At 33.5% G+C, this 24,305-nt stretch overlaps 1 protein-coding gene across 1 annotated transcript in view; it reads right to left on the reverse strand.

Moving 5' to 3' along the window:
* LOC126745138 (protein timeless homolog) overlaps positions 1 to 24,305 on the reverse strand; it is an 817,207-nt gene that overhangs the window by 706,572 nt on the left and 86,330 nt on the right. The window contains exons 3-4 of the mRNA XM_050452863.1: positions 19,323 to 19,454; positions 8,223 to 8,482 (exon numbers count right to left, since the gene is read on the reverse strand). Of these exons, the coding sequence (XP_050308820.1) occupies positions 8,223 to 8,482; positions 19,323 to 19,454 (392 nt within the window). The remainder of the gene's footprint in view (positions 1 to 8,222; positions 8,483 to 19,322; positions 19,455 to 24,305) is intronic.

Raw genomic sequence — 24,305 nt, forward strand, 5'->3', positions numbered from 1 at the left:
GACATATACCGGCCTCATAGAAACTCTTGACAAACAAATCAAAGGTCAGAAAGTTCCCAACACCAGGTACATGAATAGGGACTAAGGAAACATAAGACTAACCCCACAGAGGTGTGCTGACAGGATAGGGTAGGTAAATACATTCCTAAAAATAATCAAACCCCAAAAGCCTAAAAAAAATAAATTGCATTATTATCAAACCCCAAATTCCATTTATAAAACTGTAAATCACACAACCCTTTCAAGCCGATACCAAAACCCATAAACTTTTGCCCGAATTTATATGAAATCCCATGTTACATGCTTAGGGCAAAATCTGCATGTAACAACCCCACACCATGATGCCCTGTGGAAACTTTACAGTCAGTTTAAGACAATCCTTATGGAATGCTTCTGTTTTGTCCCGAATCACACGCTTTCGATAATCTCCGACACAGACATCAAATTTGCATTCGTCGCTATAAATAACTTTGCTCCAATTTTCTTTGGTCCACGAGAGTTTTGATTTGGCCCAAATGTAACGATTCCTTTTTTGAGTCTCCGTTAACAATGGTTTTTCTTTGGCCTAGGCGAAAAAATGAAAATAATATAGCACAGAACAGCCTATTAAACATACCTTATAAAAACTAAGACCGCTCTTGTGGATATATTTGCGGCAGCATTCTCTGGAAACATTTATCCCACTTTCTCTATTCCACCTTTCAGTTACTTCTCGTAGAGTATTTCTTCTTCCCGACTTACAAATTTTAATCAAGTTCCTTACATTTATTTGAGAAACAACTTTTGGACGTCCTGAACTTTTGCCGCGAACACCAATACTGGCAGTTTTACTATATTTTTTAATTATATTAAATATAGTAGTTGTTGCAACATTTAATTCACTGGAGGGGTCCGTTAAAGTTAAAGGGACGTCTAAAAAACGATTTTTTTTTTTAAATTTTTACATAGAATTTTGAGTTTGAACATTTTATTGATAAAGAAGTGAGGATGAAGTAAAAAAATGCAAAATTTTAAAAACTATAAAGGATTTTCTACTTACGTATGATTCACAATTACACCCGGCTTAACTACACTCTATTTGCGACTAGGCATCACGTTGACCATTATATATGGTATTAATTTAAATTTAAAGCCTTAAGTAACAAAATTCTGCAACTTAGAAGGATTTACATCACTTCTTTAGGTGATAAACACAAATTTCCACACGCAAATCAGGAATATCAAATATGCAAATACGGATTTATTCATAAATAAAAAAAACTGTCAAAATGTCACATATTTATTGGGACTGGCTACTGTACTAGTACAATTATCGTAATTTTCTGTCCTGTCTCATTATAGGTAAGTATTTGACATTTGTTTATTTATATAATCATAAAATATGCGGTAGGCCCGTGTGCGCATACAAGGCGGGCGCACATGGGGCGGCAGCCCCGTGTGCGCACATGGGACTGTGTGGTTGGCGCACATGTGGAGTTGGCATTGCAAAAAGGGATTGGAACCTTGGGTTGGCGCTAAATAGTGGGTTGGGTAGTCGTTTGAGCCCTACTTAGGGAATGGGATAATAGTTAGAAAATGGGAATTATAGGCACAAACACGCGGGGGCGTGAGCCCCGCGTGTTTGTGCCTATAATTCCTATGCCTTATTCCTATTCCTAATGCCTATAATGAATTTAATGTTTATTGTTTTGACTATAAGTTAATGTACATTAAACCTTATCGTTATTATTTACTTATTAATAATTAAATATCTTAAATTATGTTTTTTTTTTCAAAATGTTTATTTATTATATATAAAATTACATAAAATATCAAATAATTTAAATAAATAATACCTATTTTTTAACACCTGATAAATGTATTTTGTTTATGTAATGTAAAATCTAACTAGGTATATTATGCCTTTATTACCTAAAATTGATTCCACAGCCAACCCATCTAACTAAAAAGTGTTCCAGGCAAAACCAAAAAATACTACTAGGGAAGTAGTGAAGCCACTCCCATTTTCGTCAATAAGGTTATTGTTTTATATTTCGTGTGTCTAAATTACAAAATATGTAATTATAGTGGTACAAAGTGATAAAGAATCCTATAAATTTACAATTTTAGCACCCAAAAAGTTCCAAAATTGCCCCAATATATATATTTTTCAATTATAGCAAAATCAAGAGCTAAAAAACCTTGTGCAAGCCGGCAATAGTTACGTATTTAACGCATGTAGAAGAACCTTCATAATTTCCAAAATTTTGTATTTTTTCCAATCATCCTCACTTTTTTATCAATATTTTGACCACACTCAACATTCTATGTAAAAATTTTCAAAAAAAAATCGGTTTTTAGACGTCCCTTTAACTTTACCGGACCCCACTGGAGATTTTTCCCATTGTTTTCCCTTTATGGTACTGCCGGATAATAATTTCTCGCACTTTTACATCAGTAGGTTTTCCACGAGCCATTATTGTATTTTACTCGTAATAAAAATGACAGTAATTGATTATTAATGGTCAAGTGACGCATCAAAATTTTTGTTGTTGACAACGTGTTAAATAAAAAAATTAAAAAAATAAAAAAAATAAAGAATTAATAATTATAATTAATCAATAACAATTTATTACTTTAATATTGTTTTAATTATACTTGGATTAAATGAAATTTGAATGGACGGATGGGTAATAACAGGAAGGAAAAAGGAGAGTAAAGGTATGGGAAGTGAGGGTTAGAAAATGGGTACAAGGGAACCAATGAAAGGAGGGAGACTTACTATAGACTATAGAGACAGCTCAGGGGATCTTCTTAAAAGGAAGCCGGGTAGCACTAACCACTTTGGTAGAGTGGCGTGGATTCAACAAGTGATCAATAAAATATAAGCGCCACCTGTTTTAAAGTCCTGCTAAAAGTTGGCTAAAAGTTCGCGTGAGTACTTTCGAAGTAGGCCTATTTATCCAGTTTACAAGATCTATACGGTCTATTTCAATAAAATAACTAACATGTACCTAGTTATTATGAAACTATTCAAAACAACGGTGTGGTAGTAAAATCTAATAATGAGAGTGATAACAATGTAATTTTGAGGTTAGTATTTAGTCTAATATACTACAGTAAAGCTAATGAATGTTGATAGGACTTTGGTTTACTGGTTAGGTTGTTTTACTGACTGCATGGTTCACTATACGTCACAAACATTGATCAAACCTGGCTCCAAAAGGGCTGCATGATTGCGATGGGGGACCTGGGTGCATACAGAAAAATCCCGATGGATTTTTTCACATTTTGTTGTGTAAAAAAAAAATGTTTAATTTTAATACACAATTGTTAGATAATATCTCACAGTCCTGTATGAAAATTCTCAGGCATTTTGTATATGTTTTAATGTGTATATTTCATACAATTATTGTATATTAAATTAATACACCATAAGTGGATATTAATTATTAAGATAATGTGTATAAATATTCCACATTTTTTTTTTTTAAATCCAATGGAGTTTGGTAAAAAATCTAATAACCAAGTATATTTTTACTACAATTTTTAATATTTTTTTTATTCTGGCTTGTGTTGATTTTATTTACAATTGTGTAGAATAAAAAAGATTCTTGCTAATAGCCCTTCACAATTATAGAATTTTAAACTATGTATTGTGTAGTTATAATACACAATTGTGTATAAAGGAGGACGCGCCCGACGTCCTTGCCTTTGCCGCTAGAACTTGGTTGTTAGCGTCAATGTTGCCAGATTCAATATTAAACAGTTGTAAAGGTATGCATCAAAATTTGCAGTCGATTTAAAGTTGTTAATTGAAAATGATTTAATAGGATATTTAAAAATAAGCCCAATCAGCATAAGTTCTAATTTTATTTATTTAAATAATATCGTGATAATAACACGCGTAAGGAAAAAGGAAACGTAACTTTTTTAATTGGCGGTGTAATCTTTAAGATTTGATGGCATTTGATGGCAGCATTGCTATAATTCCCAGTGCCACAGGTGTTCAACTGTTCATTCTTCAGACCTTCAACCAATCGGCCGGCATTGATTTCTTTTAAGGATTTTTCGTTTCGTTAAGTGTGAAAATTGCATAAGAAAAAAATGGATATATTCGTTGAAGATAAAATTAAGGAGTGGGGTTTATTGGACCAACTCCAGGAGCAGTTTGTAGGTAGGTAATTAGGTAAGCACCATATTTTTTTTGCATTTATTGTATACTTTGGAATTTACTGGATATTTTGATGTTTAGACAGGTAGCTTGTACCTATTTAGTTTTTCAGTGATAACTAATAACTTTACTTATAGAATAGATAAGTAGGTATACTTACTTTTTTTACATCTTTTTTATCTTTGCACCTATCCAATTTTAATGTAGAGGTCGGTTAAATTTGTAACCTTTATTGCATTTGTATTTCAATTTGTATTACAAAATGGTATCTACTTAATCATAGCACTGTCTGACAGTCCTGTACCGTCCTTTTCAAGTCATGTAGTAGTATTGTAAGGAAATTTGAACACCTATACCTACCTACTCACTGTGGGCAGCCACTAGCTCTCACACTCTCGTCCTTTGGTTAACTTGGTTTAGAAAAACCAAATATTGTCATTGCATTGAAATGCTTTATGTAAGTCTTTATAAATGTGGTTTGTTTAAACTTAAATCAAACTTTTCATAAAAGTGAACTGCAGTCCACAGATACTAAATCTAGCAAGTATAACTTTCACAACTATAGGTAGGTAGATATATACCTACTAAAGTTCCTACTAAATTATTAAAACCTTAGAGAGAGGGAAAGATACGATATATACAGGGTGAGCTTTTTTCGATGTTTAGTACAGAGATCTCGGAATCTGATTCTAATGATGTATCACATGATAGGGTTGTTTTTAAAAAATAAGCTTTTATAACCATTGTTAATTTTTTTGCTGTTTATTTTGGTTTAGTCTAGTTGCTATGGAAACAAGAAAATAAATAATGTTTGGATATGTTACTATGGTAACTAAACTATTATCAACAAACTAAAAACCTTTTAAAATTAAATTTTAAAAATTTCTTAAAAATAACCTAGGCTATTACAATTAAAACAAATAATTCAGATTTTTTTTATTGGATAGGAAGGAAGGCTCCTGTATATATATCGTGTTCACCAAGATCCCCTAAACTTACATGGAGCTATAAAGGAGACAGTGTAAAATATCTATGGAAAAAACTTAGGTTTGAAACGATTGAAGAAAAGATTTAATACATTGCTTTAATGTATTAATGGTGGAATTATCGAAAATATTTCATACAATTAAATAAATTGTTAAAATAAAAAAACAGCTTTTTTTATCCTGTTTTTCCAGGCGCACTAAAATTTATTATTACACAGATTTATGACTAAATTCTCTAAAATGTATTTTAAATGTTTATGAATATAAATACAAAACATTGTAATAAAAAACTCCAGTTCTTATGTTAATTAGATATACAAACCTAAAATAAGTAACCTACATTATATTTAAATTTATAAAACAATATATAGTATTATTATACACAATTTATAATAAAATTTAACAGTTGAAATGAAAGAAAATAAAATATATTGTTAAAACAACCTACACTAACGTGTGTATTTAAACTGCACAAATTGTGTTTTTTTCCTGTATATACCATGTTAAAAAAACACTAAGAGTTTGGTTTTTTACTGAACAATTATATTAAATAAATATAAAATATTGTCGAATTTAAGTACACAAATAGTGTACTATATATACAATAAAATAAATCAAATTGATACACAATTTGTTGATTATAGAACCACAATGGCATAGAGAAATTCTACACAAATTGATTCTGTACCATTTCCAGAATCAAATTGTATGTAAAATTTATACAATTGTTGAATTTTTATTCACTTATTTTTAAGAGTGTGGATCGGTTTAACAGTGAATGTCAATGTAGATATTATGGACGTTATTGGAGTAGATGAGTGGAGATTTCTACAGACCACACCGGGGGATAAAAGAAAAAGCCTGAAAGTGGAAGAATACCCAGATTGAGGCCAATAGAGTAAGTAGATATAAGCATTGATGGTTAAACTTAACGGTATGCGTGAGTCTACTTATATAAAATTACATGTGTAATATGTAGATTATCATAAACCAAAATGCCAAATGAAAATATTAGGACTTACCAAGGGAATTGGCCTTTTCTCGGGAACACAAAACTGGACACTTAAACAAAGAACCTTGAAAAAGTTGGGATTTAACTACACCACTTATAATCCTGCCCTATTGCAGTATGGCATTTAGTATCCACAAACTAAAATACCCAAAAGGTGAGTTTTCAACTTTTCATTAGAGTAAAATCGGCAAAAATATCAAGAAACAACCTTCTTCAAAGGCTTGTTCTTCAAGACTCCTAGAGGTCAAAGATTTTCGCGCCAGAAATGGTTTTAGTAGGGATATAGGAGAATGAGCTGGGATCTTATTGGCTAGGATATGACTTCTGACATTAGTGAAATCAAAACAATTTAAAAAAAATAATGTTATGATTAATAATTTGAGTTTTATCATGAGGGTTAAAAATTATTGATATCAAAAATAGAATTAATACTGAAATGATAACTGTTTATTTTATTAATTTTAGCACCAGAATAACTTAGAAATTGTCTCTTTTAGTTCTATAATCGAGCTATGCTTTCGCTAACATTTTAGATTCATTTTATTTTCTTATTCTTTATGTATCTGACGAAAATAAACTGTAACAAACGTACTACTTACTTTTGTTTATTCAAAGCCATCTTCGCGTCATGCTAATAAAATTGGAAAAATTTGAGCAAAAGCAACCCATGTTCCAACATTTAGTTGTCAACATTTTTTGATTATCAAACAATTAAATAAATATTATTTAACATCAACATTTTATTAAACCTTAGAAATAATTGTCTAAAACATGAAAAATGTTATTAATTTATTATTTTTAAATAAATTAAAAGAATTACGGTAAACTGGAATTTTATTCGTAAAATGACTACTAGTTCCAATATATAGTTGTTAGGGCTCGTAGCCTATCTTTGTCTCCATGCTACAAGGACACTCCCGTCGCTTCACTATATACGCTTCCGTTCAAATAGCACTGCGTAAAATTAATCTCGTCGCTGCACTATGTACCCTTAGACGATATCTTTGCCGTACGCCTTGTTAACGCACCCTGTATAACTACCCACATTTATTAACACTTGCACGCAACTGTTAATAAGTATCCTTAAAAATATAATCTAAAAAACTGTACATTTTATTCAATAATATTACGCGCGTTATTCTAATAAAATGTAAGTTATTGCATCATAAAATCTTACATTTATTAACCATAGTATTATACTGCCGAATTGCCTCCATAAAACCATTTAATAATTTGAGCTCTTTCGGAAAGAGTATAAGCAGCCATAAAAAGTTGAGAAAAGAATAATAGCGTTTTAAAATTTAACAGTGCAGCATGCAGTCAGACAGCAAAATGAGGCATGATCTATTTTCCCCAACCTGTATACTTTCTACTTGTCATCCATCAATTTAAAAATATTTACAAATTCAATGTTTTCTAAAAAAAATACAATTTGAGTTTTTTTGTCAATCATTTTTGTACTTCTTGGTAAACATTTTAATGTTCACTATCCTTCTTAAAATATAGTATATTTTCCTCTAAGAATAAGGCTCCATGTGTCATATCTAGCATATTAATTTTTTTTATTATTTAAAATTCATTGCATAAATAAAGATCTTATAAGAAAATCATCTGATATTTCTTTACCCTCTATAACATGCATGTTTTTTAATGAACTAGAATTGCCATTCTTTAAATGCAAGTTGCTACTAGTTGGCAAGTAAGTCATTTGATACCTTTAAAAAAAATATATTTTTTTGATTCCCATTTTAAGGTTTTAAATTGTAAACCTATAAATAATTTCGATAAAAGTTAGTTATATTTTTACATTTTTATTTTCATATAATTTATCTATCTATAACCGCCCTATTAGACACGTAAGTGTTAAATTAGTAAGTAAGTTAATAAGTATCCTAAAAAATTGCGCCTTATTCTAATAAAGTCTAAGTTACTACCACATTTAATCCTACATTTATTAGCCATAGTTATTTTCGCAGCTGACAAACTCGTAAAATACGATTATATCGGAGATTGGGATAATAAACCAGTCGATAAAAATATTTATTGTCGCTTAAGATAATGTAACCATTACCTTGTTCCACTATATGCCTTGCTCTTCTTCTGTTTTTCATTGATTTCTTTGTGTCTTATGGCCAATAGTTCGGCCTCGTCCCGCACTTTTTCCGTTTGGCTCCGCTGCAAAGCGGCATGTGCAAGATCCGATGCCTTTTGTTCACGCAGCATGTACGAAAGGATCTCCAAGATGTGTAAGTAATAGGCACTTTCATTTTGTGAGCTGGTTATATAGAGGATTATGTCCAGCATACCGGATTGGTGAAAGGCCCAAAGGACCTGAAATAAACGATTCGAGTGCAACTGAATGTGAATATTTAAAGAGCGTACGGTACACATACATATACGCTTTTTACATGCATGAATATTTAAGCCGTTAAAAATGTGTTCCACTAATGTAGGTTTTGGAAGCATCAATAAAATACTTCAATTTTTTAACATATACAGGGTGTCCCATTTTGGGTACTTTTTCGGGATATCTCCGTTATTTTTAGAGATAAAGAGTTGCGGTTTTCGCGATACTGTGCTACTTTGCCAAAAAACTTAAGATGCCGTCAAAAAATTTTTCATAGCCGTTTTAGTTTTTAAGATACCGGGCATTTTTGGAAATTTTGCATTTTGAACCCCCACCGTATCTCCGTTATCTTTAAAGTGTTTGTAAAAGAAAAACTCATTCTTATAGATTTTTTCCCGTAGAATCCAGTGGTGTTGATATATATATTTTTTTTGATTAATAGTTTTTGAGTTATAACCCAAACTTATGTTTTTTAAACGGAACACCCTGTATATTTATAATCCATTATATTGGCCTTTTTTTACCTTTTCCAAAAATATATAACAGTATGGACTTATTTTCAAAAATACGCAAATAAATAACTAAATTTAAATGATCAAATTCATAATTTAATGGGAGGCCATGGCTATTTATAACAAGAAATAAAAAAATGACAAATAAATAAATAAATGTCAATTATCGTCGGGTTTTGATTAGAAAAAGAGAAGGCAACCATTTTTTGGTATATTTGCTCCTTTAAAGGACAATTTACTTGAGCACGGATCTTTTGTTCAGCCGCGTCCTAAAGCATACAATAAAGAAAATGGCGAGGAAAAAGAAATAGATGTTTTAGGTTACATCCTCGAGCTCATGCAGAAAAATCGAAAAAGAAATTGGAGAGCCAAAAACTGACGCACGACGAATCTTAACCCTCGCGTGGATATTTGTAACGCTAAGAGTCGCGCGGATGACAGTTGTCATCCAGTTATTATTTTTCAAAAAATGATTTACAAACGAAAAGTTTAGTGGAAAAATGTTTTATTTTATAATAATGTTGGATTATATAAACTAATGAATCAACCTGATACACTGATTTTGATTTTAATAGAACTAAAATTAATTCTAAATAAGTAACCAAAAGTACTGTACTAAATATAAGTATTTACTGATTCTCAAGACAACTGGTACAAATATTTTTAAGGTGGTCTAGACAGGCCCAATTATTACATTTGTAACACCATTTTCTGCTCATTTTGTTACGTTGCCTCCCACACTGATAGCACCGTCCTCGTGAACCGATTTTATCAAGTTGTTCCACTGCCTTCTCCTGGATCCCAACAAGTAACTTAGCTCTTCTGCGAAGCTCCCTTGGGAGGGTTTCGATGCTCACCCTCAGTTCTATTTGTGGTTTTATTAGAGCCCAACTTGAATTTCTTTGATTTTCTAGAAATTCAGCTCTTTTGGTATTTGTTGTTGAAGCTGCACAATGGTGCCTATAGATACAGAACGAATTCATTGCCGCTATGTTCAGAAAATCATAAAACAGTACCATGGGCCATCGTCTTGTACTGCGTTGCACGTTATTTTTTTGACACAATTGATCCAAAAGGTCAACCCCAACTTTTGTCATATTATAAAAAGTGACCATTTCTGGCTTTTGTGCTTCGCCAGTTAAAGGATCTATGGCTCCATCAAAATGCATTGTAGATAATATTAGAACTGCGTTGCCTTTTTTGAGGCAGTAGGATACCAGACTACAATCTTTCTGAAATCCAAAGATTGACGAATTTATTTGTCGGTTCTTGTTTGGTAAAAAGTCTTTGGGTATTTCCCCATTATTTTGATGCATAGTACCAACATACGTGCGGTTTACACTTTGTAGCTTTTTTGCTAAGGAAAGGCTAGAAAAGCAGTTATCACCAGTAATATTCCTATTTGTTCCTCTTACTGGTTCCACTAAACGAAGGACGATATCTTCAGCCGCATTGTTAATGCTATATGGCCCATCTGGCTGCTTGCCAACATATGGTTCTAAGTTTAGCGTGTAAGCTGTTTTCGAGTCGACAAGCGCAAAAACCTTCAAACCATATTTGGCAGGTTTACTTGGAACTTGGAATATATTGTCGAAATGAACATCTTCCTAGAAATGACAATAGCTGCTCGTCGACAGTAAGATATTCACTTGGACAAAAATACTTCTGAAAATTTTTATTTAACAGTTCCATTAATTTTCGAAATGGTGCTAGTTTATCAAGGGCCTTTCTTTGTTCCCTATCCCGAATGTCATCAAACCTTAGATATCTCAAAAGAAATCTAAAACACCTTTCCGACATACATAAATAACATGATTCAAGACCGTTGCCTTTTGAATTGTCCCATAATTTACTGACATTTTTTTTAGAACAGCGTAAAGATCCAATAAGGTATAACAAACCGATAAAGGCTCGAGCCTCTTAAGCATCAGTCTCCCTAGCATCTCTTTCCCTTCCAAGTTTAGCACGAACTTTCTGGATATAAATATTTGTTGATTCTACAATGGTCCCAATAATATCCTCGTCCAAAAATAAATTGTAAATATCAATTTCTGATTTCAACTCGCGAGCTTCTTTTCTTGGACCTGGCAAGTGCGTTATAATATTGCAAGCCCGTGTTCTAACATTGAGAGGAAAATTACTTTTTCTCCACCTCATCATTCCATCCTTCGCAAGATATGATCATTATCCAGCATCCCTTCATCTTCATCGTCCAGAATTTCCTCGTCAGCTCCCTGTTCACTATCTGTATCATGTTCGCTCTCATATACAAAATCATTATCCGATCCGCTTTCGTTTTCTTCCGGTTCACTTTCATCTTCATCCATTTCATTATACCATTGCAACCATTTCATGGGATCTTTGCTACGTTCGTCTCTTGATCTTTTTGGTTGTGACATTTTCGAAAATCTAAAAAAAAACAGATTTTTTACAATTTTGACAGTAAATTATTATACACATTGTGCCAGTTAGAAATTACAATGGCCAATTTTTGCGCCAATGCGTGGAACAGAGACGGGAGACTGTAAAAAGAAAGATAGAACTTTGCTCCGCCATCATGTATTTGTTTACATGCATGCGTTCTCTGTCTAATCTCGATCTGTCTCTGTTTTACACACTGAAACTTAATTGATAGAATCCAACATTTTGTCACTAAAAATAATATACATATTTTACATAAAAAAGTATCAATTTCAAAAGATAATAGTAAAAACAAATAATACTTACCAAAATCCAATTTGATAGCATTATTAGTCGCGCGGATGACCAATGTCATCCACTGTCAAATATGTGTGAAAGCCCAAACAACTGTAACGAGGCGACAACAACTAATAACTGATACACGTACCTAAATCACTTGTAGGAAGGTACATAAAAGCTCGCGTAATAAATCTTAACCAATGAAATGCAGTATTAGACTAATGAGGCGTGGATGACCAGTGTCATCCGCGCGACTAATGAAGGGTTAAAGAAATATAGGTATTATCCATACAAATTTAACATAGTTCATCATTTGCATCCTGGCGACGCCGAGTGTCTTTGGAGTTGGAATCTCTTGTTTCATTTTGAGAAAACACATATTATACCGAATTTTTGAAGGGAATCTTACAGCGCATAGGTACCTAGACATACTTGAGGAAGTTATTCGAGAACTTCTGGAAAATATCCCTCTAGCCCAATCTAACATTGTCTACCTACAACAAGATGGTGCAAGTCATAACTCTGGGCTAGTGAGGGCATTTCTTGAAAATAACTTTGCTCAAAGATGGATAGGTACCAACGGACCTGTTAGATGGCCTCCACGGTCTCCCGATCTCTCGATTTTAGATTTTTTTATGGGGGTATATACAAGATCAAGTGTATAAAAGACAATGCAATAATCTAATTAAACTTCAAGACGTAATTCATTTAGAATTTTAAAATCTGAGAAGGAGAAAAAGTATTATTTTGAATGCTATTCAAAGGGTTATAAAGATGTGCCAATTTTGTATCAGAGAAGATGGTGGTCATTTTGAACATCTCTCGTAAAAATATTGTTTTGTTACATTGTTGTTTTGTTATATGGTTGTTTTCTTATAGTGTTTATTAAATTTATATTTGTTTTTTATGTTCTTTTATTACAAAAAAAAATAAGAATGATGCAACACCCCATTCGTCGTTAATAATTTGTAACTTTTTATTTGTTTATTATTGTTATTCATCGCCTACGATTAAATTATGCATTTAATTTAGAAAATTGTTGGTTATTTGCGTATTTTTGAAAATAAGTCCATACTGTTATATATTGTTGAAAAGTTAAAAAAAAGGCCAATTTTATAAACTATAGGCAATTTTCACCTAGCATGCGGGAATGTGTCGGAGTTAGAAGCACGAATTATGCAAGAGGACAAAACACCTTGGACCTGCAATAATTGTCTCGTGATAAGTCGCAGATCATCTGGACATTTCTCGCAATTGGAGACCTCGTCTCATGGTAGGGAATCAAACGTTATGGATCATAACAGAGGAGTTTCTTCTATGTTTGTGTCACCATCTGAAACCTCATTAGTAAATCGTGATATTGAATTAAAAGCACTTATTCAAGACGTGCAAAATTAAATTAGGGAAATGAGGAAATCAATGGACTTTTTAAACGAAAAGTATGAAGATTAACTCAAGCGTACTAAAATTTTATCTGAAATCGTAACTGAAATCTCTAGAGACAACCAGGAACTTAAGAAGGAAGTTCAAGTTCTTAAGTCCGCATTAAACATTAACGAAACAGCTAAAATTATAAATAATGTTTGTGTTACTGGGCTCCTACATTCTATTAAAACTGAGAATAAAGAGGCTTCTATAATAAAATTATTTCAAAGCTTACGTCCAGAGATTAAGGAAAGTGATGTAAACGATATACATCACATAACAGTTAAAAATGGAGTTAAGTCAATAGTCACAATGAAATATTTGGACCTAAAACAACAGCTTCTTCGGTCTAGAGCTTTAAAGGGAAAAGTAACAGCACAGAATTCTGGCATGGGAGACTCAACAGTACCTATTTATATAGAGGAGGAACTCACAAAGGAGAGCTATATTCTTTTTAAGAAGGCTAAGCAACAAATACAGAACATGTACAAATATATCTGGCACAGGAATGGAAGGATTTTGGCACGGAAGACTGATGGGGAACGGTATATAGTTATTAGGAGCATCATAGACTTAGATGAAACTGTTTCATAGTTACTTATGTTTTTTTTTCTACTATTTTAAGTACTGATACTGTTTGTTTGTGATATTATACTAATTATAGATATCTTTTATGGCTGATAAGTTAATAATAGGACAAATTAATATTATACGCTCATTGGTGCCAAAATTTAATCATTTTGAATCATTCGTTGTAAATAATAATCTGGATATTGTGTTTATATCAGAAACGTGGCTCACTGGTTACATAGCAGATGAGATTTTTCAAATCCCAAATTATAATTTAATACGACGAGATCGTACTACTGGGCGGGGAGGTGGAATATTGTTCTATGTAAAGGGATTTATTAATTTTCAAATAATTAATTATGGTAATAGCGTACACTCGGAACAAATTTGGATAAAATATAAAATTGGTAATACTATACATTATTTGGGAGGTTATTATAGCCCTCCTACTGGTAATCTGAATAGATTCTAGATGAATTTGAGGTAAATGTGACAACTTTACGTGTGTGGGAGATTTTAATATAAATATGGCTAACTTACGATCCAAAGATGTTAAACGCTTCTCATCCATTTTAGAGTCTCTTGGCATAGAGCAAATGGTGAACGAACCAACTCACCTGGGTCTGGCAGAGTAGACTTTTTTGGACTTGTTTATTTGTTCACATGTTAATCTAATATGTACTCTAAATGTTGCGAGAATATGTTCAACAGTACAATTTATTACCAGCCACCCAGTCTGGGTTTCGACCAGGATATAGTTGTTCAACAGCGCTTTTGAAAGTAACAGATGATATATTTCAAGCTATCGAGAATAACGAATTACCTATTTTAGTCCTTTTAGACTATTCAAAAGCGTTTGACAGAATAAATCATAATCTTCTTTTGGCGATTTTAAAATATCTGGGATTCGACACTACCGCTTGCAATCTAGTTACCAGTTATTTAAAGGGTAGAAGTCAGAGGGTGAAAATCAATGGCGAAGTATCTGAATCCGAGCCATTATGTTTTGGGGTTCCACAAGGTTCATTTTTGGGGCCTCTTCTTTTTACCTTATATACTTCCCAAATGGCAAAATACATTGAATCTTGTAATGTACATTTTTATGCAGATGATACGCAGGTCTACAAATCTTTTAATCCGGGTCGTGTTCTCGAGTGCATAAATGAAATAAATAAAGATTTGGAGTCACTGCTCTTAATTTCTCATAAGCACTGCGTCACTCCTAACCCCTCCAAGTCTCAGGTGTTGCTCTTTGGCAGAACTGAATCACGACAGTTGCATAAGGATAGCATTCAAATAAATTTAAATAATAATAATAAACATGCACTTGTTGACCACGCTAAAAATCTAGGGCTGGTTCTTGACAGTGATTTGAGGTTTACTGAGCATGTCAACATGTGTATTAAGAGAGCATTCCTAAATCTAAAGCTTATATTTAAACAAAGGCATCTATTGACAGTGTCATTAAAGAAAATGCTTTGTGACTCTTTAGTGCTTTCGCACTTCAATTATGCCGATGTAGTTTATGGCCCATGTTTGCTGGAAAGGGATAAATATTGCATTCAGTTAATACAAAACCACTGTGTAAGACTAATTGGGGGTATACGGGGTAGAGAGCGGGGAGTGTCGGCTAAGTTGAGAGATGTGCATTGGCTTAGAATGGATGAGAGGCGCGTCTTCCATTCAGTTGTGTTATTTTATAAAATAATAGCAAGAAAGTGTCCCGACTACTTATACAGGAAAATAAAGTTTCGCTCAGAAATCAATAATCTAGATCGCGATACGAGCTGTGTTACTATATCTCTTCACTCACCTTCTATTTTTGAAAGGTCTTTTAGTTACAATATAGCGAGACTTTATAATAGAGTTCCTCTGCACATAAAATCTCTCACACTAGTTTCTTTCAAAACATTTATTAGATCTAATATTGATCAGTTATTCATGTAGAAGACTTCATATTACAATAGTTATTTCTTTGTGAAAATGGTTGCTGTAATTGGGTTCATACTGTGAGTAAGGGCATTTAAATTTGGATGTACATGAAATGTTGATTTTTCTATGTTTATTTATTAACTTATACATATTGCTATTTTTTTATATTCTTCTGATAGGTGAATGCTTTTTGGAGTTATATGCTAATTATTATGACAGATCTGTGTTGTTATTTGTTATTTAGGTTTAGACCAATATCAAATGGTTCAGTAGAGTAGCTTCTAAGCTAGACTGTGCCATATTATATCTTGTAGTAATAGCTCTTTACTGTATTTATTATTGTATATTTTCAAATAAAAGCCATTATTATTATTATTATAAATATAAAGAGTGTTCCATTTAAAAAAAAACATAAGTTTGGGTTATAACTCAAAAACTATTACTACACTAGATTCTACGGAAAAAAATCTATAAGAATGAGTTTTTACTTTTATAAAAACCTAAAAGTTAACGGACATACGAGGGGGGTCCCAAAATGCAAAAATTTCAAAAATGCCCTGTATTTTAAAAAATAAAAGGGCTATGAAAATTTTGTTGACGGTATCTTTAGTTTTACGAAAAAGTAGCACAGTGTCGCGAAAACCGCAACTCTCTATCTCTAAAAATAACGGAGATATCCCGCAAAAGTACCCAAAATGAGACACCCTGTACGAAAAATACGCAGCTGGATAATTACAATGATTTATGAGAGAATGAAGAATTTCCTATAATTTTCAAAAAGTGTTAAATAAAGTGTTATTAACTGCGCTTTAGAAGCTAGTCCGTCCTAAAGTCATTTATTATTTATTTCAGTTTATTAAGTCATCTTAAACGAGTCTCATCTTAACTGAGATAACACATTTTGATAGATAAATTATAATTCAACTATTAAATAACAACTGTATGATCATGTCAGTGTCACCACCGAATGCTTGGAAGGCATTAAAAATATAGGCTTTGACACTTCATCTTGGTATCCAATGGTAGGAAGAATCATATGCAAGAAATGGGATCAAGAAACCATAAAAACTTACGAGCAAAGTTTAGAAAACCCTCTAGAAGTTTCCACACTAGAAGAGATTTTAGAATTTCTAAAAAGAAGGTTTCAGTCACTCGAAGCAGTTAATTCAGGGAAAAACGACAAATCCCAAAAAAATCTAGTATGCCAACTATGCAATCGAGGACACTCTATTTGGCACTGCAATCTATTTCTGTGCCAATCACCAACGGGTCGAATGAAGATGATAAAAGACCATCCACTATGTGCCAGATGTTTAAGCCATAATTCGAGAGATAGATGCACCATGACAAGTAAGTGCAGAGTTTGCAATGGGTACCACCACATTTTACTACATCAAGACCGGCAAGACACGTCGAACACTGGAACAATGAACCTCACCTCAAGACCAAATAACTACCAAAATAACAGCGTTAGGAGAAATTACGAACCTAGCTAAAGGCCCAGTACAGTCAATCCAAGATATAATGATTTTTGAATTAATACAAGGAGTCATAATTCAAGAAATCACTCACCACGCAGCTGAAAAAAGGAAAAAACAAGTTCTACTGGCTACAGCACTAATCCAAGATACAGCAAACTACACAATCAAGCAACCAGCTAAAAGTTTATTTATCGAACAGTTGGGAATCTCAATAATAGAGAGAGGAGAGTTCAGGCTTCAACTGAACATCAACAAGAGTCGAATTGATAATGACAGTGAAAAAGTCTTACCAGTAATATGACGATAGTTACCAGAGCTTATGCGAGGAAGCAAAGCAACTGTCGACATCAATTAATTGTCAAACCTTTGCATACCATCTCCTAGATAAAAAGAAAAAAATAGAATTGCTTAACAATTCTTAAAATGAATATTTGGAGTTCACCGCAAAAGAAGAGGTCTATTTGGCCAATTTCTAACGTCAGTTTTTGGAGTGAACGACGAAGTATATAAGGACATCGACAGTCTGCAGAACAACCAAGAAGAACTAATCCGAGCCTCCAAACACCAACCCAAAGTGATGATCTCTGCCATTTTATGAAGAAATAAGCCACACCATGGAAATTGTCAACAAGATGAAAGGATACAAGCGCATAGCAGACAGCAATGAAGTCAACATCCATATTCTGATGGTCTATCAGCTGGCATCTAACTTCATCACTGAAATAAGTGGTTCCTACCCGAATCTTTTCCGGATACTTTTCGAACAGGGATCGATATTTAACATCCTGTCACCAGTATAGTGGTGGTCCATATTCACAATATCCCTTAGAAAGCCAACGTGAAGTTACCATCCCATTTGAAAATAAGGCAGATACCCATAAGAACGTCGCTACAAGAAGAGGGAAGGCAATTGGCAAAAGTGTTCACACATTTTGCCATTGAAGATATTTCTAATTTCAACCTCATGAAAGTATATTTAACAGCCCTTCATGTTGAAAACAATTCCTACTGGTCTCTGGAAATACCTAATGATATTCTGGTAGTCGACTACAACAATCAACAGTACTTCAAGCTGTCACACGATGAATTAACAGCATGCATACGCCGAAGCAACAAATACCTGTGTTCACCGACAACGGTTAGAAATATAGACGCCAGTCCAAATTGCGTCATTGACGAAATATATCAACGACATCAAGGGAAGCCATACAACAAAACACACGAACTGCACACCACCATATGGAAACAGCTTTTCACGCCAAATACATAGATGTTTATTTGGCCAAATCCAATAAACATCGCCATTACCTGCAAGGGCATAAGGGAAGAAATATTAGTAAATACCACCGGCATAATTCATCTAACCGAAGCATGCATCTTAAAAAGCAAACAAAACAACATAATCGCAGAACGCTTCGATACCGTTCCTGTTGTGTCAAGCTATACAAAAACATCAACATTTGTTAATATCACCGACCTACACCAAGCAAAAGCCAATCCAGCCAGCACTTCTTCGAGGAAACCCGTATTCAACGTAGCAGATGACCTGACTAACTTTCACTGGACGAGCAGCGACTAGGTCAGCAGTTGGAAGGCGAAATATGGAAGAAAGTCACACTTTACTCCTACACTGCAAGTGGCTGCACCATATTGATCATTATCTCGATATGTTGCATATCCTTAAGGGTTATGAAGAGGCAGTACAAGCGACGTCGATCTACACATGACCCCAGCGAGACGACGATGGTGGAACTCCGACCCTTAAACACCCCTCCAGCAGAAAGCAGAGAGAGCGGGAAATATGTCTAAATGACATTTTTTAGTACTTTTAAATTTTTTGGTAGCTTTAAGTATCCATGCATCATTATATAAAATTGTTTGTTAGTCAATCAAGGTGTTTGGGATGGATAATTAAGCTCACGTTTGTTATAAGTTCGCAAGGTCGTAATTGGCAAATAGTTGAAATTATGATTACGTTGCTCATCTTGATTTTTATAATTACCACGAATTGTTATCTTAAGATTGATATAAATAGTTGTTAGTTTTTGTGAATAAACCAGTATTGAGTTCTACACTTAATAGTCTCTCATTGCTCAACCTACTACGGCCAAACCACCTTGTCCTAAACCTATAGTGAGGCTGCTATAGGGTAGTAGGGAAAAAAGGTTTAGAGAAACGCCCTAGATCTTTTCACTAATACGTACCTGGTCATGTATACTAGCATCGTTATCAGGTCTTCTTTCCATGGAGTCGGCGGGAATATACAGAATATTTCGGATAAGGATCAAGATGCGTTCGATAATAAGGCTGTTTTCATCACCACGCTGAAGAGGTTCCTAGAAATAAAAGTTAATAACGTTAGAAAAAAAATAGTTAACTGCTAAAATATCCTAAGGTAATTTAATATATTTAATAAATGTATATTTTATAAACACACTGTATTCGTTTAAAAGTGTCTGAACCGCCCGAGAGTTATCTTACATCCTTGAAAATCTATACCCTAAAAATAAATAAATAAATAAATAAATAAATAAATAAATAAATAATAATACAGGGTGTTCCGAAATTACATCGCAATATTTCACCAGCCGCATCTTTGTCTAAAAATAAGACAAAAACTTAATATACAGGAATCTTGAAAAGTGAATAGTTTTTATGTTACAGGGTGTTTTAAATTTCCTATCGAAGATGGTTTTTCGTTAATGTTTTCGAAACGCCTGATCGTGATTTTTTCGAAAGTTTTATCGTATACTACTGTTATTGTTACTAACTGATTTTATAACATTTTATGCTAAAATGTATACAGGGTCGATTAAAATTAATGGTCAGCAAGGTTAAAAATGTCAAAACCTTTTTTCTAGCTACTTTCTAATAATTTTGTTAAAAAAATCGAAAAGAATCAATATTTTTAAATAAAAAAGGTGCTCTTGTCTTATTTTGATAGAAGCGCCCGTTTTTGAAATAATCAGACCTAAATGTTTTGCAACCTACACTCTTAAAGTATTTTTGATCACGTTTAATAAAATTAAACGGTATGTTACAAATCATCAGGTATAAACATGACATAAGGCTATAACAAATACTTAATTTTAATAGCAAAAACCGTTTTCTTTGTTTAAAAATTTATTTCAAAAGTGTAAATAATGTGTAAATAATTGAGAAAAATTAAAACAATTAACTTATTAGCTAAGAAAAAAAACTCAAAATACCAACCAAACAAACAAAAGAAAACAAATTATAGCAAATGCTCGAAGTGGTTGCCATTTTGTTGGAGACGTAATCTTGCCCTACGCCTTATTACACGAGTAGCCCTTAAAATAGAAAATTGATTTTCCCTTATCTCACTAACCGCCCAATTAATCCTCTGAATTAATTCTTCACCGGCATTAATTTCTAGAGCATATACCAATTCGTTTAAATGACCCCATAAATAGTAATCTACTGTTAGATCTGTCTAAGATCTGGATCTTAGCTAAGTTAGATCTGGAGAGCAAGGAGGCCAACCTTTCAGCAAAATGGATATCCATCCACTGACGACCATTACGTCCAAAATGAGCAGGCGCTCTGTCGTGCTGAAATATTAAATTTTGTCGTATGTTAAGAGGAACGTTTTCCAAAAACTGCCCAAGATTATGTTCCAGCATATTTAAATATGTACGTGTAAATATCGGACCAATAAGTTGGTACCCGATTAATCCCGCCCACAAATTTATTGAAAACCTCCTCTGAAAGTTAATACGCCGTATCGCTCTTGGATTATCACCTGCCCAAGCATGCATATTAAACGAACCATTTCTAGTGAAGGTAGCTTCGTCAGTCCATAAAATAAAAGGGACTAAGTTTGGGTTTTTAATTATCCATTTACAAAATTGGAGCCTCAGCACAAAATCGTCTGTTACCATTTCTTGAACTCTCTGGTAACAAGCCTTGAGTTCTTACCATTCTTCCTATACAAAAAAATATTTATTAATTTTTATTATGAGTTAATTAACAAATAATTAATAATATAATATTTAAAGGTTAGGTTGATTTTATCATGCATAATTTGACTGCCAAGTAACATCCCCTTGCGGCGAACATAAATATTGGTTTAGTTCGTTTCTCAAATTCAATGCTGCTACAAATGCACTTTTCTCAGGGCAAGCAAATTTTCAGTAGGTAAATTATTACCCACATTACACCTATTAATCGGAACCTTTTGGTCTTCTATAAGCATATTATGAAGACAGCAGCAGAAGAATAACGCGGTCTATAGTTTCTGCATCAAGTAATATGGGTGTATGAAATATCCGAAAAATATTTGCTAGCATTCCAAAAGCACTTTCCACTGTCCTACGTGCACGGCTAAGTCGATAATTAAATTGGCGTTTCTGTGCATCTTCCTGACTGAGCAAAAGGATATTGCTTCATCAAACGGGGTAAGAACCTGAACCCTCCATCTCCTATAACAAAGTGAGGGAAATATATATCGGAGCCAGGTAGTGCTGGTGAAAAAATTCCGCTGTCTCCCTCTTTTTCGTATGACCCAATATCAACACATATGAATTTACAATCATCTACTCAAAAACTTAAGTCTATTAAAACAATAGAAAAGAATTGCTTGTAATTTTAGAATAACGATCTACTATTTGGGGGGCATTGTATACGACACTGCTTCCCATCCAACGCGCCACAGCAATTGAGAAAGTTCCACTTTTTTTAAAAAATCTTTAGCAATGGCTTCTAACTTGTCTTTTGTTACCTTGACAAGAACAAAGGGGTCAGATGATTGCAAAGTGAATTCAACCTGTCTTTCAGTATTGTTGATATGTAATTATGGGAGATGCGAAACTGAAAGGCTAGAAATCGCAAACTTTCTCCAGTCGACAAGAATCTGTAACATAAAAAAATATCATTATGTACAAGTTATATCAAAATCCAAAAAAAGTTTGTATTTACAGTATTTTGCTAATTTTTTTAACATCGAATATTAAAACAACTATTTTAAATACAATTAATTCAGTCGCAGATGTGAAAAAAAGCTGGAAATATCTGAGAGACCATTACATAAAAAAAAACAAAGCTGATGCTGGTACGAGCTAGGCGAGAAGCTTAATCATTGGGAATACATGTCACAATTAACATTTCTGTCCCAAATTCCATCATAAAGAATTACTCTGACAAATGCCGAGAGCTTTGAGGAAAGATACACTCAAAAAACAGTTAAGATTACTCATGATAACAAAGAAAATTCACTTATTCAAGAAAGTGAAATTATAGTCCAGAATAGTGACTTAAATTATGTCACTTTAAACTTAAGCGGAGTTCCTACGCCTTCATTAGGTAAAAAAAGAAAGAAATCCAATGAAAGTTCTTTGCCCGCAGTTTTAGAAAAAAGGCAAGAAGAGCGATCTCTTATTTTTGCGAAACTATTGTCGCAACCAACAAAATCACCAGTACATAAATTTTTCGACTACTGGCTGACATTGTCTCAGAATTTCCTCCATATCTTGCCGCAGAGGCAAGAAACAAAGTATTTCAAGCAGTACATGAAATGGAAATAAAAATGTACGATGAACAATCCACTTCGCGAACAATGGCATCGAATATTTCTACCAATGGTAGACTTGTAAATTTATCTTAAAATATTTCACTTATACTATTAGTCTACCAAATATAAAAGTTTGTAACGAACGTAATCTTTTTTTCTGTTTTTCCTACACATTTCGCTTCAAAACTAATGAGTATTAGAACAATACAAACTTACCTTAACGTTACTGCTAGTTTTTCAGTGGGTGAAATTGGCCGTGGGTATTTATTGGAAGGCGGTTTTGTGATCTCATGTTCAATTAAACTTAATAATTTTGCGAAGTGTCCTTAGAAAAGTCGAAAAAATTCTATAAATTTCGTATCATTGCTTTTAAGATGGTTGTTAACCAAACTGTACAAAGTGCCTTATTTCTCTCTGTTCTGGAACATTGTATCAGTTTTTTGTTTTTTTTGTAGACAAAGCCAATAGTTCTTCGTCATCTTCTTCCAAAATTAAAAAGGTAAGTAACTCTTCATTCATCTTACACACATTCTTTGAACAAACTAGTAGCAGTAGCCCAGTTGAAGCGCGTGTCTGCGTTAGACTGCGAACTGTGACGTGTGACTTATTTCAGAGAGAACGTGCGCCCGTCGCCGACGACCGGCAAGGCTCCCGTATGACGTCAGCCGAACGTCGTCGGTCGCGGTTAGCCGGTGAGAGAGACCAGCGCCTTAGGCTGGGCATACACGTAACGGTTTACCTGAACAGGTGACCTGTTCAGGTAAAGTAACATCAAGCGTGTATGTCAGCGTTTGCAGGCAAAGGTACACAGGCGAAGCGACCTGAACAGGTGACCGTAGAGGAATGAAAAATCGATTCTTTCGACCTGTGCAGTTGTGCTTTCCGGAGCGCGTGTGCCGCTTATTGAATGCCTGCGCAGTCAATTATTTTTCAGTTTGTTGTTGAGCGGGTGCGTCTGTTTACGTTGCGTTGTTTATTTAGTTTTTTGTGGAATTATATGGATAGAATGTCAGGACGGAATAGTAATGAAGTAATAGAACAGTTTATTGAAATATATAAATCTGAATCCTGTTTATGGCGAGTAAAAAGTAAGGAATATCATGATCGCGATAAGAGAAATAAAGCATACGAAAAATTGGTGACAAAGTTAAAGGAGTTGGAGCCCGATACTACAAGAAACTCAGTAGTAAAAAAGATTATTAACAATTTGAGAAGTAACGTACGTAAAGAGAAGAAGAAACATGATATGTCAAAGAAGTCTGGAGCATCAACAGACGATTTGTACGTACCGAAACTGTGGTACGACAACTCATTCGATTTTTTGAGAGATCAAGACATGCCTAGTTCGTCTGTTTCAAATTTGAATGACGACGATGAAAGTGACAAAGTAAGTAATCAATTAAATAAAAATACTGAAATTTATTAAATAGTTTTCAAATAATACATAATTTTTCACTTCTTATTTTTAGGAATACGACTTTCCTGCCAAGAAAGGTTACCTTCATGCATAAAATGGGAACTGAATTTATCTCTTAACTGTTTAGCAGTAGAATTCCAATTTGCCTGGTTTTGACGCTCCAATGCGATCATGTTCGATTCGGAGGTATCCAAGCCGGTGCATATAACTTCCCCATCATAATTCTCCTTATATGTATTA

The sequence above is a fragment of the Anthonomus grandis genome, chromosome 15 (genome assembly GCF_022605725.1).
Source record: "Anthonomus grandis grandis chromosome 15, icAntGran1.3, whole genome shotgun sequence".
NCBI classification, from domain to species: domain Eukaryota; kingdom Metazoa; phylum Arthropoda; class Insecta; order Coleoptera; family Curculionidae; genus Anthonomus; species Anthonomus grandis.